General features: G+C 39.7%; 1 protein-coding gene across 1 annotated transcript; it reads left to right on the forward strand.

The window, feature by feature from the left end:
- The first annotated feature begins 5970 nt into the window (after nucleotides 1-5970).
- On the forward strand, nucleotides 5971-17678 carry depdc7a (DEP domain containing 7, paralog a). Its single transcript, XM_074613544.1, has 9 exons — nucleotides 5971-6036; nucleotides 10765-11227; nucleotides 13113-13243; nucleotides 13336-13528; nucleotides 14946-15166; nucleotides 15332-15474; nucleotides 15562-15693; nucleotides 16440-16518; nucleotides 16627-17678. The coding sequence occupies exons 1-9, from the start codon at nucleotides 6021-6023 to the stop codon at nucleotides 16848-16850; spliced, it is 1602 nt and encodes a 533-aa protein (XP_074469645.1). The 5' UTR covers nucleotides 5971-6020; the 3' UTR covers nucleotides 16851-17678.
- Nucleotides 17679-18961: the final 1283 nt, after the last annotated feature.

Raw genomic sequence — 18961 nt, forward strand, 5'->3', positions numbered from 1 at the left:
GATGTTTGCTTTGGTATGTTTTGTCTGAGGCGAATAACATCTTCGAAATGATTTGGGGCTCGTGTGTGACGCGCCAGATTTTGAAAATGCTGTAGCAGCATAAAAATACAATACACTTTATTAACAGGAGATTCTGAGTACAATCTATAGGTGTCAATGAATTCCTCTGAGGTATTTTAAACTGGAGGACAGTTTAGGATTTTAGCAGTTACAGAGTTGGACTGTGTACCAAGGTTGTTTGGTACATAAAATTCGCTCCATTACACAGGATCTGATGACGGAGGAAGAGTGGGCGCAAGTGAGATTTTCATCTTTCTGTTATGGTGTCAGTAAAACCTCCAGAAGCCTTGACAGTGACTCCTGGTATCCCAGGAAAGTCCAATAAACACTGATCAGACCTGTGATTTCCTGGTTTGCCTCATATTCTACTTACTAATACTAATTACAGCTTTGCTACACAACTCAAACATAATGTGTCCTCGGCTCAGAGAGGTCAGTTAGTGTTTAACGTCACCTGTTTTGTTGGGAGTGTGCCGTTAATATTGGCTCATATTCTTGAGGGGTGGGGGGGACATTGTCGTGATGCTCGCCCACCATGCTCTCATGACCAAACTATTCCCTGTGAATGGGTGGCTGACTTTGTGTCGTCTGAGAGGGTCTTGAGCCTGTTGAATAAAATATAATTGTCCAGCCACAATGCAAAATTACTGGCAGCCCCCTAAACAACAAAAGCGTCTCTGTGCTGCAGCGACGGCTCTGTGAGGAAAGCCACTGTCCTCTGTCCTTTTGGAGTTGCGGAGGACGGCCAGTCAGGCAAGCGTTTGAGATTCCAGCACGGGCACAACTGGTGGAGACAGTTACTGGATGTCTGCTGTCCAGATGAAAATCATATGAATTTTAATGCACTGCATTGTTCCATAATGTGGGAGACAGACTGAGAGGACCCTTGAGGCAGCGTGAGAAGGGCACAGTGACTGGACGACTTTGTGTTAGATAAAACGGCAAAATACCGCCTATTGGCTTTGGAAATGCCCTGTGGTAAAACCTAATGTACTGTGTGGTGATGGTGTAGCTTTAAAGCTGTTTTAACCAATCACGTACACACTTGCTGAACATCTGCATCTGTGCATTTGGCAATTAACTAAGTACATTAACTCAAGTACTGTACTTTTAAGTACAGTTTTAAAACACTTTACTTGGTTGTTCCATTTTATAAGATAAGATAATCCTTTATTAGTCCCACAGTGGGGACATTTACAGTGTTACAGCAGCAAAGGGGACAGTGCAAACAACAAGATGCATCAGTAAAAACACGTGTTTTTACTGATGCATCTTGTTGTTTGCACTGTCCCCTTTGCAATAAAGTAAACAAAGATATAAATGAACAGTATAAAGCAAAATATATACAAATATAGTGGTAAAAATGATAGTAGACAGACATTATTGCACATGAAATGTTGATATTGTACAGGATATGGATATTGCACATGAATGAGTGAATTATAAATGATTATAGATTATTATTATGCTACGTTATACTCCTATTCCACTTCAATTCAGAGGTAAATATGTGTTTTACTCCATTACATCTATTTAACAGAACGTTTCATATTTTATTACTTTTACATTAACAAACACTGTATGATGAGCTTAAACTTTCAGGCTTGTGGTTCTTACACAAAACAATCAGTGTCTAGTTGAAGCCTTTTGTCATGTTTCAGATGTCTGAGTTTCACCATTTTCCCCTCTAAACGTCTCAGATGGTTCCATTAAAATAATTGTTTGAGGCCAAGAGCGGTAAAACTCAAATATTTAACAAAAAAGTCAAAGCTTAGAGAATATAAAACAAAATGAATACAGATTTTTGTCTGTGAACCTTGTTATGTTTTGCTTTTCTTTCCTACCTACAGTTTTTCTCATGATGGGGTCTGACCCCTAGTGTAATGGGACCAATGGACTAAAATAACCCACTAGCTCCACCAAAATGACACTCTGATGCTTCGGCATCAACAATATTGTATCAGTCACAGGTACATTTTCTACAAAAGACTATTTTTACTTTTGATACTTTAAGTATGTTTTGCTGCAAACACTTCTGTATTTTACCAAAGTAGGATTTTTTAATGTAGGGCTTTTACTTGTAATGGAGTTATTGTACATTGTGGTATTGCTATTTTTACTTAATTCTGAGTATCTGAGTACTTCCTCCACCACTGGCATGTATTTTTTTCTTTCATGTTACATTGGATCCCTAAACAGAAACTTGCATATTTACTTATATTTTTAATGCCACCTCCTGGTGAAAATTCCTTTGTCATCATCATAACTGTAAACAAACTACGACTTGACTAACATTGCACGACCGATAAGTATGAAGGGGAAAGAAAAGGAAATATGCAGGGCTTTCCGGGCACATGGAGAGAAGCAGGAGAGTAAATATTGCTTTGACCTTGTGGACTATAATTTCTGATAGTATTAACCGGAGTGCTCTCTCTCTCTCTCTCTCTCTCTTTCTCTGTCTGGTTTTCTGTGTTGGTGTAAAACATGTTTCCCTCTACAGCACTGACGTCAGCATTGTGGCAAGTTTACAAAATACCAGCACATCCGACTGCAATGCATTCGTTTGAAGAGTTGTAAAACCAGTTTGGCCCTCAACCAAAGCCATGCTCTGAGGTTACCTTTCATTTTAAGGTGTGTATTTCCTTTTATTCCATTTCCTTGGACATGATAGCTGTATGAATATAAATCTCCACATCATCAACAGAAAAGGTGAGTTTACCGACACATAAAGCACATTAAAGCTATCACCACGTATCCCAAGCTTCTGTGAATTCAAAGATTGTTTGATGCCAGAGACTGACATAATGCTTATGAGTCAGCATTATAGTTACAATGTCAAGTGCTATTGTTAAACAGATTTTTCTGTCACAGGAGCAAAGAGTGGGGTTTACTTTTGTGACTGAATACAAACAAGATAAAATTCAGATATGATATCAGGCCATTTTTATTTCAGGGAAAGGAGGTTAGCTTTTAACTGGAATTAAAGCAATGAAAGTCTTATAGTCCTTATGATGGGTTGTTGGTTTTGGAATAGCAGTGTGACATTTCATCGTTCTTGTTCCTGGATTTAGCCATCCAGTTAAATGGTTCTGATTAAGATCTTTTTCAACTCTGCTCTGCTGGGTTTTCTTGAATTATTATTATTTTTCTGACTTTATTAGACAGCACAAGGAGAGAGATGCAACAAAGGTCACCAGCCAGACTCAAACCACGGATATTTTGCGATTCATGGTCAGCGTGTTAACCCCTGAAGGCTATGGGGGAGTCCCTACTTTATATTCTTAAAGGGGTACTCCAATAAGTTAGTACTGCATAAGGGATAATGTACAGCGAGCCGGTCATTGTTGTGAAATAAATCCCGACAGGGCAATGCGGCACCCTGAGGCGAAGCGGAGATGTCGGGGTTTATTTCACAACAAGGACCCGCTAGCTGTACATTATCCCGCTTATTGCACGATTACTTACTTAAGAAATCAATAATTTGACACAAAAATGGTCAAGGGACAAGACTGGCTTAGCGTCGGGATGTCGCATCGCCCGGTCGGGGTTTATTTCCCAATAATGACCGGCTTGCTGTACATTATCCCGGGTATAACACAGCTTTATTGAATACTCGATTCTGATTGGCCGTACAATTCAAGAAAGCTGTGTAATAAAGAAGTTTATTACAATATAATATAATTAATATAAAGTTGGTGGACTCACAAGAGACAGATTGATGTATCCGAGATATCCCGACATTTATTTCTTAGAGTTGCTCAAGATCCAAAAACACTGGATTCTACATTTCCATAATGCAACTTTATCATCTTTCAGCCTCCTAAATGCCCACTTCTTTCAAACCCCGACACCTCCAGTTTGTAAAGCAGGCAAGTCTTAAACCCAAGCCATTTTTCAACTTCTCAAAAGCTTCCTCCAAAACCACAGATGATATTGTCCTACAACTGTTTCCATGCACTAAGTAGTGTTTCTTATGATGAGTAAACTGAACATCATGTGTTAAGTTACACACATGAACACCTGCAGTTTCCTTAGAGCAGCCTGCCTTGCTCAAGAGCAGCTCAGCAGTATGTGAACGAGGTAGACATTTCCTTCTGTGCATTGTCTGGGAATACAAACCATTCACCTTCTGCTCACAACTCAAATAGTTTGAAAAGACTAAGAGACCTCTTTATTTTATGCTCACACACTTCACCTGGTGTAAAAGAGCATCTTTCAACAGGAAATAGGTGAAGAGGACTGTAATCCAACCGGTTTACACGCCTCACCCCATTGCACCATACTTGTGTCTCGCGATGATAGTAGCGCTCTTCCTTTCTGTCTCCCTTTCAAGCAACATTGAGTTTACAGTGTCAGCTTACTACTTTTCCATTGTCAGATTACACCTGAAGAAAGAAGGCCCCGGGTTAGAGCCTCATTTCATGAAATCTGTCCCCTCTAACAGCTCCTGTGTGTTCCCTCTGGGGTGTGCACATTTGTTTATGATGACTGTCTTTAGACATGCATGTATAGATGATCCCAGATGAGTTGGAATAGCTTCAGGATCACTTTGACACCCAAGGCACCTGTATGTGGTGTCACCAGTGGCCTCTATTGTTTTGACTGAAATTGTTTTTTCCCAAAACATCTTCATTACTCATTGTTTATTTTGTGTTTTTATCCTTTAGATCCCAATCATTCAAACAGCTTCTTCTTCTTCTCCGTCTCACATGGTGGATGCTGTTTAATACTGTAGGTCTTTATCAGATCAGATGTAGGCTTTAAGGGTGTGACTTTGTGAGTGAAAGATGAAATTATTTTTAGCATTTCCTTTAAATTGAAAGTGATTTGACCAATAATAATGTTTAATAGTGGACTTTAGATTGGCAATTCTGCACATTGCCTTTGGCTACTCAACATTGTATTATAATTAAGCTTCTACTAGATAAAATAAAAATCCTTCAGGCCACCTGTAAAGGTAAAATCTTTCACTGGGGGAGCTTTGGTTACATATGGGTACACTGTAAACAATTGCTGTTAATTTACAGCAGGATTTCAACAGTATTAACCTGTTATTGCTAAAAACAGTGCTTTACTGTTAATACAAAAGAAAACCTGTTAAATTACGCTCATAGGCCGTTTTCTAACTGAACTATAATGCATTCTTAAAAAAACATCACTTTACTGCTGATCAACTGTCTAAAGTATCATCAGTAACAGTTTCATGCAGTATTTTTTTAATTCTGGGACCTGATCTGCACATGTGAGGCTTGTACATTGTACATGATTGGAAAATCAGTGAATTAGCTTTATTGTTCTTCACTCACATGTTGTTGGAAAAGTGTCAACAAGTCTATTATAGCCTTTTTCCTAACAAGTACCTTTAATTGTATTTAGTGTGACTATTCCTTTGTCTGTAACCTGCTAAGTCTATTCATCTAGGCAAAAAATTATGTTTATTAAAATGTATGTAAAAAATACAGCCTAAATAGTGCATTAAAACAAATCAGTAAGATAATGTAAAAGAAAGGTGGAAAAACAGCTATATAATGTATCTTTAAACAGTAAATTAACTGTAAAATACTGTGAAATTAATAAAAAACAGTTCAAACTGTATTTTTCATTAACAGTACAAAGCTGTAAATTTCAGCGACAGTATAATAATGTTAATTTTACAGTAATATAAAGGCAACCCTGCTGCCAGTTCTTTACTGTTATTTTACTGGGAAATTCTTAACAGTGTATAAATTGACATTCCTCTTCTTTATTTACAGTTTCAGCTCAGGAAAATGCCCAAATATAAGAACAAGTGACTTAGTGAGCCTCATTATCACGTTAATGTCCGGACATGAATAATGTATCTTGGTGGGAGGAGACGGTTTCGGTGGGTTGACTGTAGTTAGTGTGCGTCACGTCGTAATGTGAATTGAAGACAAGGACATGGTGAATGGCTGTCTTTAAAGTCACTGGAGGACGTTTTCATGCACCGAACACCAGGTAGGATAATACTGATTTAATCACTGGTTAGATCATTTACTGTCGTGTTTGATATAATGTCGAAGAGTTTGGTTTTATTTAGTTATGTAAGTGTTAAGATGGGATGTTTGAAGAAATATCCATGTGTCGCCTGCTGCTGATTTGGATTTGACTGAAACTATTGGTCTCTAATGTGCCATAATAATGTATTTTACGCGCACCGTGCGTAAAACCGTTTGGCACTATTTGTGCTTCTATTTCTAATGAGACATTAAAGTATTATAGTATATAAAGTATTTTATTAGATACAAGTGAATATTCTAAAGTTCTAAAATATGTTTACAGTATTTATGTTACCTTTGGTTGGACGTTATTGTAATTTAAGTCCATCACTAAATATATTAAGTTTTTTTTTAAGTAGCCTATAACAAGGGTTTATAATGTGTAATTAGACTAATGGCTTTATTAAAGTGTAATAAATCATTTAATGCGTCGTAGATCAGTTTTAACTTTTGAATAAGCTTTGACATTTGTGCGTTATGACGACTCGGCATGAGAGTTGACTATTTTAATCCTTTTTTCCTTTCCTATTGGTCTTAACGTTCTTATTATTTTAATGTCCTGTTGGTTTTTGGTTGGTCTTAGTGTTTTATTGTGTTGTTTTTATGTTTTTATGTATAATTGTACAACACTTCGGTCAGCTTTTGTTGATTTTAAATGTGCTTTATAATACAATTTGGATTGGATTGGACTCAGCAGTCTGCAGTGTTTGTGTTAACTCAAACAGAGAAGTAGAACCGGGTGATTTACGCATGTGTTAAAGCCACCATGCAGGTTCAAATTCATAGGAGCCAATCTCCCTCTGTGGTTCAGCGTGTTCACATCTCGCCCTGAGGCTTGATCGGTTAAACTCCGAGGTCTCAGCATGTTGGAGGAATGAAGGTATCTGGTGCCACAGGTTATTAACAACCTGCTGCTGCTGTCTGCCTGAAGGTGCCACAGTGCATTTGCATCTCCTGAAATCATCAGTCCTGAGCTCCTGATGCAGGTTCTGGCAACAGTGCTTTAACATTGAAATCAATGCTTTTGCTTTGTAGTGATGATAATGCATCTCAGAGGTTGAGAGTGATGTTAAACACACACCATGTTCTCAAGGGAGAGATCCTCATGTGGTGACTGAGCTGCTCCCTCTGAGATTATTTACCTCCACTGCTGTGCAAACACAGTGCACTGTTGTCCTTGGCTGAAATGCCTAAATGTCTATTGTTTTTAATAAAGAGGACCAAAGTCACACAGGGTGTCATTCAGCTTCCTAAATTCCCACTTCTTTCAAACCCCCGACGCCTCCAGTTTGCAAAGCAAGCCATTTTTCAACTTTTCAAAAGCTTCCTCCAAAACCACAGATGATATTGTCCTACAACTGTTTCCATGCACTAAGTAGTGTTTCTTATGATGAGTAAACTGAACATCATGTGTTAAGTAACACACATGCACACCTGCAGTTTCCTTAGAGCAGCCTGCCTTGCTCAAGAGCAGCTCAGCAGTATGTGACGGAGGTAGATATTTCCTTCTGTGCATTGTCTGGGAATGCAAACTATATTGACCCTTCTGCTCACAACTCAAACAGTTGGAAAAGACTAAGAGACCTCTTTCTTTTATGCTCACACACTTCACCTGGTGTAAAAGAGCATTTTTCAACAGGAAATAGGTGAAGAGGACTGTAATCCAACCGGTTTGCACGCCTCACCCCATTGCAATTCCTTCCATGGAGGAATGCCTAAATGTCTTCTTCTTTTTTTAATAAAGAGGACCAAAGTCACACAGGGAAGGATTCTGACGTCAGCTGTGCAAACTGTGCTCAAATCTCAGCCTGGCTCAAGCAACAAGCGGTGACAGAAGCTCAGCCGGGTTCCCAGGGTTGTTCTGATCCACACCTGACCTGACCCACACTTTTTTTTTCCTTTTTAACAAGCAGCATTAATGGATATTGATCAGATCCGGATTTATTGTGTGACTGGTAATCCAGGGACCCCTGATGGGAACCTCCAGATGGTCCTGAACTAACTCCTAAATCAAGGATTTCATTCTGGTAATGCAGTTTGTTTCTACTATGGTTGTCCTGACCAAAAAGTACATTATTCCTGTGACATTCTGCATCTTATATAGTGAGTTTATATGACTGATATTTGCATAATATTCTCACATTTATTTTAAAGATTATTTTTCAAACTAAAGTTTATTCAAGAGTGCTATAGTATACTTCTTTTGAACTTGAAATAAGAGAGTCTACTTTCAGTTTACTTTTTATGTACTTATCAAAGATATACTTAGCAAAATTATACTTAAGTATACTTGGCTCATACTGACAAGTATACTTAAAAGTCTAAGTCTTTAGTGTCTTAAAGCCATGAAAGAAATATTTGAATTCATTTGCATTTTATATTTCTCATGATTCCTATCATGCATACAAACGGCCTTCTTCCCTGATGCAAATCCCCAGTTCAGGACAGTTTCTTCTCCCCCAGAGGGAGATGCAGTTTGACGTAGATGTGTCTCATTAATCAGCAGATCATACCTGCCACACACCGTCCTCGGCTCTCTCTAACATCTGCTCGCTGCCGTACTGTTCCTGAGTGTTTATGTTTTCAAGTTTTACAGATGGGTCAGTAATGGTGTTTGTCATGTTGTGTTCTCATAACATGGAGCCCGGTATGGGGCTGACGGATCCTGATTTATGGCCCCTGGCCTCAGAGAGACTCTCAGATCCTCCCCTAACATTTGCTCAACGGGCCGCCAATGTTTCCTGTTGTGAGATGAGAGCCACACTAACATCACACTAACATCAGCGCTGCTTTCTCTCATTGGTCTGGCTTGCGGCGGATGACACAAGTCATTTTCCCTCAACAAAGACTCATCAAACACAGACGGGCAGATAAGATATGTTGAGAAATTGCATGATGGAGTGTTGAACGTGTCAGTGTTTGATTGCATGAATCATCTACTGATTTGTGTGCGTGTGTTAGCTGCAATGAAGCCCACCCAGTGGAAAATACAACAGGAACATAATGAGGATATCTCACATGAGAGAATAAGGCTCACAATATGATCATTGTCTCTGTTTCCGTGTGTGTGTGTGTGGAGAAAGATTGCATCGGGTGTATGATATGGTGAGAAAATCAGGCACAGATGATGCTCTTTGTTTTTCTTAATGTCTTTAACTGGCTGACTGCAGCGTTTGATCCTTAGGTGTTAAACATCTGTTAAGTGAATTAGAATGAAGCTTTTGAGTGTAATGTACACAAGCATGCCTCAAAAGAGGATTTGGGTTTGGTTACTACCCCCGAGAGTTGCATTGATCCTGGACCTTGTGCTGTTACACCCACGTACAGTAACTTGAATTCATACTGTGATTATGGGACATTACACAGGGGAGAGGGAGTGTGTGTTTGGTAAAGACAGAAAGCCCAATTCTCTGTAGTTTCTGAGAGAGTGTTCAGACAATAGACAAAGCTGAGAATGGAATAACAAGTGGATCACCAAAAAGACTTGACTTTCGTAATTTGAGTAGGGATTTCTACAGTGTCTGCATTTATAAAACTTTATTTTAATCTTGATATTTCTTGATTTGTTTTCTTAATCTTAATGATAATTTTATCAAATTAATTGATTAACAGCATAGTCAAGTGAAAAATGGCTGTCACAATTTCCCACAACACATGATGGATGTCTTCAAATTGCTTGTTTCGTCTGACCAAGAGTCCAAAACCCAAATATATTCAATTTGCAATGATGCAAATCACAGAAAAGCAGCGAATCCTCACATTTGAGAAGCCCAACTAGCCAATGTTTGACTTTTTTTTCTTTATAAATGACTTAAAAGAATTAATTGATTATGAAAACGGTTATTGATTCATTTTCTGTTGATTGACTAATTGAGGGAACAGTGTGTAACATTTTGGGGGATCTATCAGCGGAAAATGGAATAATATTCATAACTATGTTTTAAGTGTATAATCACCTGAAAATAATAATCGTTGTGTTTTCATTAGCTTAGAATGAGCCCATCATATCTACACAGGGAGCGAGTCCTCTTCACGGAGTCCGCCATGTTGGTCCACCATGTTTCTACCCAGTAGCCCAGAAAGGACAAACCAAACTCTGGCTCTAGAGAGCCTTTCACGTTTTTACGTTACCTTGAGGCCACCGTAGTTCTCTATATTCTTGTGAAACTGCGGTAACGTGAGCCGCAGAGTGCAAAACCGTAGTACCGCCAGCCGCTGTCTGACTTCCGTTGCTCCTAAAGTAGTGTTACTATGGTAAGGGTGGCATCTGAGCGAGGCGAACGGCGTTACCACGGTTTTGCACTCAGTGGCTCACGATATCACAGTCTTGGAAAGGGAGAAGTGAGCAGAAGGGTACTCAGTTGGCTGCAATCTGCAACCACACCACTAGATATCACCAAATCCTGCACACTGTACCTTTAATTAATCAACTAATTTTTTCAGCCGGGTGTGGATATTATATTTGCTCCACACATGCATCTGTGTGTAAAACTGTTGCCATTACTTGACTGTCATTTGGTTGAAATCTGTGCAGCAATTAAAATGTGAATCTTGTGAACTGACACCATTAAATGTCCAGAAAGCTCATTACCTGCTTTGGCTGATTCCATAGTTTATCACCTCTACTACGTCCTGATAGTCCTCCTCACCCACCGTGCACTGACTCTCTCCTCTCCTCTTCCATCAGAACCAGGCATGGCTGGGAAGCCTTTCCGGGCCACCTATATCTGGGGCAGCATCATCTCCAACCTCCACACCCATGTAGAGGTTAAGCGCCGGCGCCACAACCTCAAGTCCTACCAAGACTGCTTCCTGGGCTCAGAGGCTGTGGATGTGGTGCTGGCACACATCACACTGAACCGTTTCTTTGGTGACGAGGATGTGCCCCGCTACAAGGCCGTCCGCCTCTGCCAGGCCCTGATGGACTCGAGGGTGTTTGAGCCGGTGGGCGTTAAAGTATTTGGGAAGGAAAAGAAGCGAGCCACATTTGAGGACAGTAGTTGCAGTTTGTACAGGTTTCTGAGCCCAACGGCCGGCTCCTCGTCACCACTGACCAACGCCAAGTCTCACTCCACCAACACCATCGAGAGCGGCTATGACTCACCGAGCATGAACAGGAACACGAACGGCTACAGTCCGTCACGTGAAAGGTACAGACTCACGTCATAACATCTTCAGATCTTTTTTTTGATTCTCTTTGTTCTCTTTCCTCTAATCCCAAATCCAGTATAGCTTTAGACTGGGTGCCTCTGATAACTAGTTAGGCATGACCGGAGGCTCTTGAAGTCCCATCATGCAGTCAAGTCTTGCTAATTTCCAGTAACCCCCTCATTACCAGTGTGTGATAATGAGTTCGAAGATCAGCAAAATCAAGAAGTAATTTTAAAAGATGAAAAATACAGAATCCCACTTTGGTACTTTTTTCCCCCACACATTTTATTTGATTTGAGTTAAATGAGAAGATCAATACCACTCATATATGAAGCTACTGACAGCAGCTGGCTAGTTTAGCTTAGCACAAAGACTGGAAATAGGGGGAAACGGCTAGCTTGGCTCTCTAACGACAATAACAAAACCCGCCTACCTGCACCTTTAAAGCTCACTATTTAACACGTCATATCTCGTTTGCTTATGATACCGAAACTTAACAGTAAAAACGACAATTTGTTTTGCCGGAGTACTTCTTGGCTGGCTGTAGTGACCTTCTGGAGACATGCTGGTTGTCACGGTGATGCCATGACTCCTGGAAGTTATTGAGCTCTGCCAAAATAGTCCAACACATAACATAACCATGTAAAACCACAAAGTGTTGTTTTTAAACTTTAAAGGTACTGTGTGCAGGATTTGGTGATATCTGGTGTGGTTGCAGATTGCAACCAACTGAGTACCCCTCCGCTCACTTCTCCTTTTCCAAGACTGTGGTAACATGAGCCACCGAGTGCAAAACCGTGGTAACGCCGTTCACCTCGCCCAGAGGCCATCCTTACCATAGTAACACTACTTTAGGAGCAACGGGAGTCAGACGGCGGCTGGCGGTACCACGGTTTTGCACTCTGCGGCTCACAGTTTCACAAGAATGTATAGAACTACGGTGGCCTTCAGGTAGCTTAAAAACATGAAAGGCTCTCTCTAAAGCCAGTGTTTGGTTTGTCCGTTTTGGGCTACTGTGGAAATATGGCGGAGCAACATGACGGACTCCATGAAGAGGAATTGCTCCGTGTGTAGATATGAAGGGCTCACTCTAAGCTAATGAAAACACAGATTCTTAGTTTCAGGTGATTATACACTAATGAAAACATAGTTATGAATATCATATTCCATTTCTGCTAATAGATCCCCAGAAATGTTACCACTGTTCCTTTAATGTGGTAAACATTTTTAAAAAACAATATATAACATATTAATTAGTGAGCTGGCTGGCTGTAGCTTCATATTTACAATAAACAGACATGACAATGGTATCGACCATCTCAGCTAACTCTTAGCAAGAAAGCAAATGAGCGTATTTACCAAAATGTCAAACTACTCCTTTAAACTCAGTTGATTCTCCTGTACTTTGAGGTTGGATAATTAAATTGTAGAGAGGCTGTCGAGCACGTAGCGAAGACAGACAGGATGTATTACACATGGCCTCAGCACTTTGTGTTGTCGAGAGGGACAGTTCCAGACCTGTCCAAAGAACAGGTCTCGCTAATGAGAGATGAAAGATTCAGAGGAGCCATGTGCTGCTCCAACAGTTTAAATTAGACTTTTGTTATGTGCAACATGGGGGCAAGTCAAATCTCCGTGGGAATATTGTAAAAAGAGAATAGAATAGACATCACATGTCCTATTTAAATGTTAATCAGAAATTGTTTAATGCGGGAAATTGAGCATTTATTTTCCCTCTTTGGCCGGAATCAAAACAGCACTAAATTGGGGCTGAATCACAGTTACTAGAATACATTTGCAGCCTGATGCCACATTTGTTCCTCTAATAAGTCTCTTTTTTCCCCAATCATTTCCACTGATTGCTGTCATTATGTGACTCTTCAGACAAGGGGTGCCGAGCTACTCCACCCACTCCCCTGTAAAAACAGACAAATCACTGGAGGACGTGCTGGGAAACCTCAACCTGAGCGCCACTATCACCCCTCAGATGATCAACCTCGGCCTCTCACAAGAGCGTAAGTTGTCTTCTTCTTGCAGCAAATGCTTAGTCACACTGTGCGTCCATGTGTCTGCTATATATGACCCTTATGTCTCTCTGTTTTCACAGTTGTGAATGAGGTGTGGCACCAGCAGGCGGTGTTCAGGCTGTTGCAGCTGATAGAGCTCCCCCTGTTGGAGAAGCTGTTAGAGGGTCAAGACCCATCGCGGCCTCCCCTGAATGGCGTGGACAGTGACCCGGATCTGTTGTATACATCAAGCTACCTAGACAGAGAGGTCCTCAAGGCCTTCAGTGAAGCACAGTAAGTCCTCTAAAGGTTTGACAGTTTTACAGTCTTCTATAAAAGTTCAAATCTTATGTTTCTTATGATCTATCAGCCCTAATCTGCTTAACCAGCTGCTTTACAGAAAACTGCTTATACAATCCTAAATAAGATATGCATATAAGGGCTTTCTGTTTATGTTTTGCCATGCTCTTTAACAACAGGAAATCATGAGCTTATTAAGCACTGATTTGTTGATTTGAAGGTAAATATGTATGTGTCTAGTTTAAAACCATTTAAATTATGGTAAACTCAAGTACTGTACTTTTACTTTTGAGACTCATACTTGACCAATTCGATGCCCAGATTTTAGCTGGGGTCCCTTCCATCGCAGCCAATTCCTCCACCAATCTTTGTGTTCATACACTCACACAGAATCTGCATAGCTTTGTCTTTGAGATTAAGCTATGGAGATCACACTTACTGTAAAAGAAAAAAAATTATTTCTCAAAATTATGTTGTAGGTTATTCCCCAAACACCTGAATAGTCTTTCCAACTTTCCCTAATGAATTTGAGGTGAGAGTAATTGACGTTAACTCTAGCTATTTATTAAATTAGCAAACATTACTATTGTCCAAAGTAAGCAAATACGAGTCTACTCAAACGATAACTATGCAATAGCTAAACTATTTATTCATCACATTACCTCTGTCTTTTTCCCGGTGATGCGGTGAACCCAGAAAATAGAGCCTATTTAATAGGGTACATAGTTTTGTTGTTGTGGGCTGTTTTTGGTAATATTTTGAAACAATAGTAATAAAAAAGTATTAGTAAAAAATAGTAAAAGTTATAGATAAATATTCTTCCCTCATTTGGGGCGTACCTATGGATGGATGGCGCCCAGCATTCGCCTATACCCCTTATGCCTTTTGGGCCGGCTCTGACTTAACCTGAGAATGTCCATTTAATGCTCCTTTAATACTTGCTTGTCCTCCACTGCATTTCAAAGAGGCTTATTGAGCTTTTTTTTAACTCCACTATATTCATTTAAAAGCTATAGTAACAACTTACAGTGACGATAAAGATTTTGCATACAAAACACATGATCAGTTTATAAAATATGATGCATTTACTGTAATCAGGACTTACTGACATATTTACTTGTAATAGAGTGCTTTTATAGTTTGGTGTTGCAACTTCTACTTAAGTAAATAATCATGATTACATGCATTTTTAATTAAGCACAGTTTATTAAAAAAATTATCCTGATTTTAACCTGCATGTGTTTTTTACCTGCAAATGACCAAATCCATGCTTAATGGAAGCAGTCGTGTTCTCTCTAAAGCCCTGAAGGTCAACAGCTTATCTCCTTTTTCTGTCTTTGTCTCCCTGTTGCTTCACCTTGACCGATCTGTCGGCTGTGTTTAAAATCATTACGCTTCCCTCTCTCAACAGGGCCGATGAGTGGATGTCAGGAGCAGTGGACTGTCTAGAGTTTCTGCCCGATGAGCTGGTGGTGGAGGTCAGTCGAGGTTTGGCCGGTTGTGCTGATGACCTGCTCCGGTGTAAGAGTCTGCTCTACGAGGCCCTGGCTCAGCATTACGGAGACACACAGCAGCCGCCTCTGTTCAGCAACCACGTTTTCGACATCCACTCTGGCATCTCGGAGCTACTCGGTAAGAGCAGATCTCTTTGGTGTCCTGGTGTTTTCAGGAGGGTTGAATGGTGATGCATAAAGGAAGGTTTCATATAATGATGCTGCCCGTGCCATTTTAATCACAAGAGCTGCTTTTCTCAAGCTCAGCATTTTCATCTTGGTATTTGATCTGGTCTGTTGTCAGTGAACGGCAAGCAGGAGCAAGCCCTAGAGTCTCTGCAGCTGAGCCTGAAGCTGCAGGACTCTCGCAGCAGGGAGGAGCTACGCAGGCTCCTGAGATTCATGGCTGTCGCAGGCAAACCACAGGAGGTCAAACTGCACAAGGAGGTGAGCGCTGTTTGTGTGTGCCTCTTATGTGAGTCTGTACATGTGTGTGTGTTTGATCTTTGTTAACTCTGAATATTTCTCTGTCAGATTGAGAACAGAATGGCGGTGAAAAGGTCTTTCTCAAGTGCCATCCTGTACAGCAGAAGGCTGTCCACCTCTAAAGGAAAGGTGGACCTGATGGTTCTGTTCATGATGGATAACCACTGTGATCTGTTCAAAGTGAGTAATTCATCTCTTTGGCAGTTTGTGTCTGGTGTTGTAGGAGGGATGTAACAATCAACATCTCCGATAGAGAACTTAGTTAACAAATGTGTCTGACTGTAAGATCACAGACACACAGCCACAAACTAAGTAAATATAATAATTCAATGTATTATAATTGTATTTGTATTAAAGGTACAGTGTGTAGTTTTTGGCGGCATCTAGTGGTGTGGTTGCAGATTGCAACCAACTGAGTATTCCTAGCTCAATCCTCCCTTTCCAAGACTGTGTTAACGTGAGCCGCCGAGTGCAAAACCGTGGTAACGCTGTTTGCCTTGCTCAGAGGCCATCCTGACTATAAAAACACTACTTTAGGAGGAATGGAAATCAGACGACGGCTGGCGGTACCACGGTTTTGCACTCTGTTAGCTCACGTTACCACAGATTCACAAGCATGTCGGAGAACTACGGTGGCCTTCAGGCAATGTAAAATAGCAAAAGGCTCTCTCTAGAGCCAGTGGCGGAGCAACATGGTGGACTCCGTGAAGAGGACCCGCTCCCTATGTCGATATGAAGGGCTCATTCTAACAAAAACACGATTCTTTATTTCAGGTGATTATACACTAATGAAAACTTAGTTATGAATATTATATTTAATTTCTGCTAATAGATCCCCTGAAATCCAACACACTGTTCCTTTATTATTTGATCTTTAAGTCAAGATAAACTTCATAAACGTCTTATTTTGCTCTCTTTTCCACCAGATTCCGGTTTCATTGCACAAGATGGTCAGTGACAGAATAACGAATATTGTGAAAGGGAAGGATCCAGATGTGATAACAGGTTTGCAGATGTTCCTTGTATATATTCATCTTATACATTCAGTTTTTTCACAGCTGTTTGATGAGTGAAGACTTAATGTCTGTTTCTCCAATCTCTCCTTTACTGCAGGATCAACATACTGCACAAGAGAGAGCGCTCAGACCTACACAGAAAATGCACAAAAAACAACTAAAGAGGAACTTTGGGCCTTGCTCCGGACAGTCCACGAGAACCCTAAACTCTCCGCTAAAGAAAAGAAACGGCTACTGGGGCAGTTTTATAAAGGCCACCCAGAGATTTTTGTTCAGTACTTTGGAAATAGATTGTCCAGTGTCAACATGTTGCTACAGTGATATTTATTAGTTTAACAATTTGTGTATTATAATGTAAAAAGATGTAAGAACAAAAGCTAATGTGATGTGAATGATGTGAAGATGTGCAGTATAGTACGTGGATTTCATTTGCTTGTATGTAAATAGTGTAGACTACTGAAAAAGAATGTGAATTTTAATTGTGGAAACTGTAATATTTAAGGGTACATTTCATTTCTTAGATATTTTCTTTGGTGCAGGACACTAACATGAAATGTCCTTGTCAGTTATGAGACTGTTACTGTCCCAGTATGACAAAAAGAACCAAGTGTTCTTGAGAATTTTTTTTTTTGTTTTGACACTGCTCGATGGCATTCGGATAAGTCTGCATATATCGCTTTTCAATGGATGTATTCTTTGTGCTCGTGCAATAGGAACAGTGTTAGCAATAAAAACGTGTCTGTTCATGTGGTTTCTCATATACAATGTAATGCACAGTAGAGCTATGTCTCGAGGAACCCTCAAACGGAAATTTGAACCTGGAAATTTGAAAGTCTGATGTTGTGTTGTAGTGAACAGTCAGAGGCATTCATGAGAATCAGCCCTCTGGGTTTTTGTGTTTGTTGCAACATATCGGCAAAACAGATGTTTGTAAATTGTTGTTTTTTACTTAAAAATGTAGCCACGTTTTAGTGGTTTCTTCAGGGTTCTATTTTGAATGAGGTTTATGTTTTCCTTTTAATCAGCTCAGGAAATCACTTCCACATTTCCAGGTGACAAAAGCATTTCCAGATTAGGTTTAAACCACTGACATCTTGTTTGTATTTTGGCAAATCCTAATAAAATTCACCTGGTATTGTTGAACATTCATACATGTACATTGTCCATTTTCATTGCAGACACAAAAAGTGTGTATTCTGATGAAAAAAGAACAAATGGTCTATGTTATGTCAAGTAATTTATCCATATTAACACAAATACTTTTCATTTCTGAGGCACAGTTTGCAGTACTCTGCATCCATTCTTACCCACACAGGCCTTGTACATGGCTTTTTCTGTTAGGAACAGACTTACAGCCCCCTCCTTTTTATAATAGTGTCATAATTGTGAAATTTAGGCTGCTTTATGCTACTGAGGTTCCCAGCCAACTAACAGACATGTGAAATTGTGTTTTTCTGTAAAAAAACAAAAAAGTAGTTTGTAAGTACTGTAATGTTTAGTTCACTTTTTATAAACGGCCAATACTGTTTCTCATATACATCCAAAACACATAAACATCTCAAGAGTCCAGCTTAAAATGCAAACAATGTCTTATCATTTCAAATAAGGAAATGAGCAGTGCTTTCCTTTCCAAGACATTTTGTTCGGTTTATATTTCGGTGGCTGACATTATATATGCCTTTGATGCTAGAAAGCAAAATCACCAAACCCTTTATATGTTTTGACTGTTCTCTAGCTGTAATCTTGAAATTCACAGCTAACCTTACATAGGTACTCTCGGTGGGGAGCTCTACTATAACACTTTTAGAGAAAACAAATGAAACGTTTATCATTCAGAAGCTAATAAATACAAATACCCACAAAGTAAATATATTATTAGACATTCTATTTGTATTGAAGTAAGTTGTTTTAGTTTCTAAGAGCAATTGACAGAGAGTTATAAATTAATCAAATATAAACGTAGACTTCAGACTTTATTATATGAGTGGTGTTCTGTTTTATGTCACAGTGTTATTACCTGTGAATAGGCTCAGAGTTGAGATAGGCTGCCACATACTCACAACAAAGGCTGTGCTGGGCAGACAAATAATAATGTAATCAGGCCAATGTGAAAATAAGCAGCTGGCCTGGCATTGAAAAATATTCATTGTGCAAGTCAGAAATAGTGATGTGTCGTTCGCGAACGAGCTGGTTCAAAGAGCTGGCGCACTGACGGTCTACAGGTACAGAGCAGGAGGAAGAGGAGGAGAGAAAAAGAGAGAGGAGAATAGCAGACAAGATGAGTGACGGTCGGAAACGAAGCAGCATGTAAAATTATGATATTCTGGAAATTATAAGGTTTAGTATAATTGTATTGAATAATTTTTTTCAATTTTTTTCAAACATTTTTCAAATTGTTTTTTTCAGACTTTTTTTTTTTTTACCTTTTTCAG

The sequence above is a fragment of the Sebastes fasciatus genome, chromosome 2, assembly GCF_043250625.1.
Source record: "Sebastes fasciatus isolate fSebFas1 chromosome 2, fSebFas1.pri, whole genome shotgun sequence".
Taxonomy (NCBI): Eukaryota; Metazoa; Chordata; class Actinopteri; order Perciformes; family Sebastidae; genus Sebastes; species Sebastes fasciatus.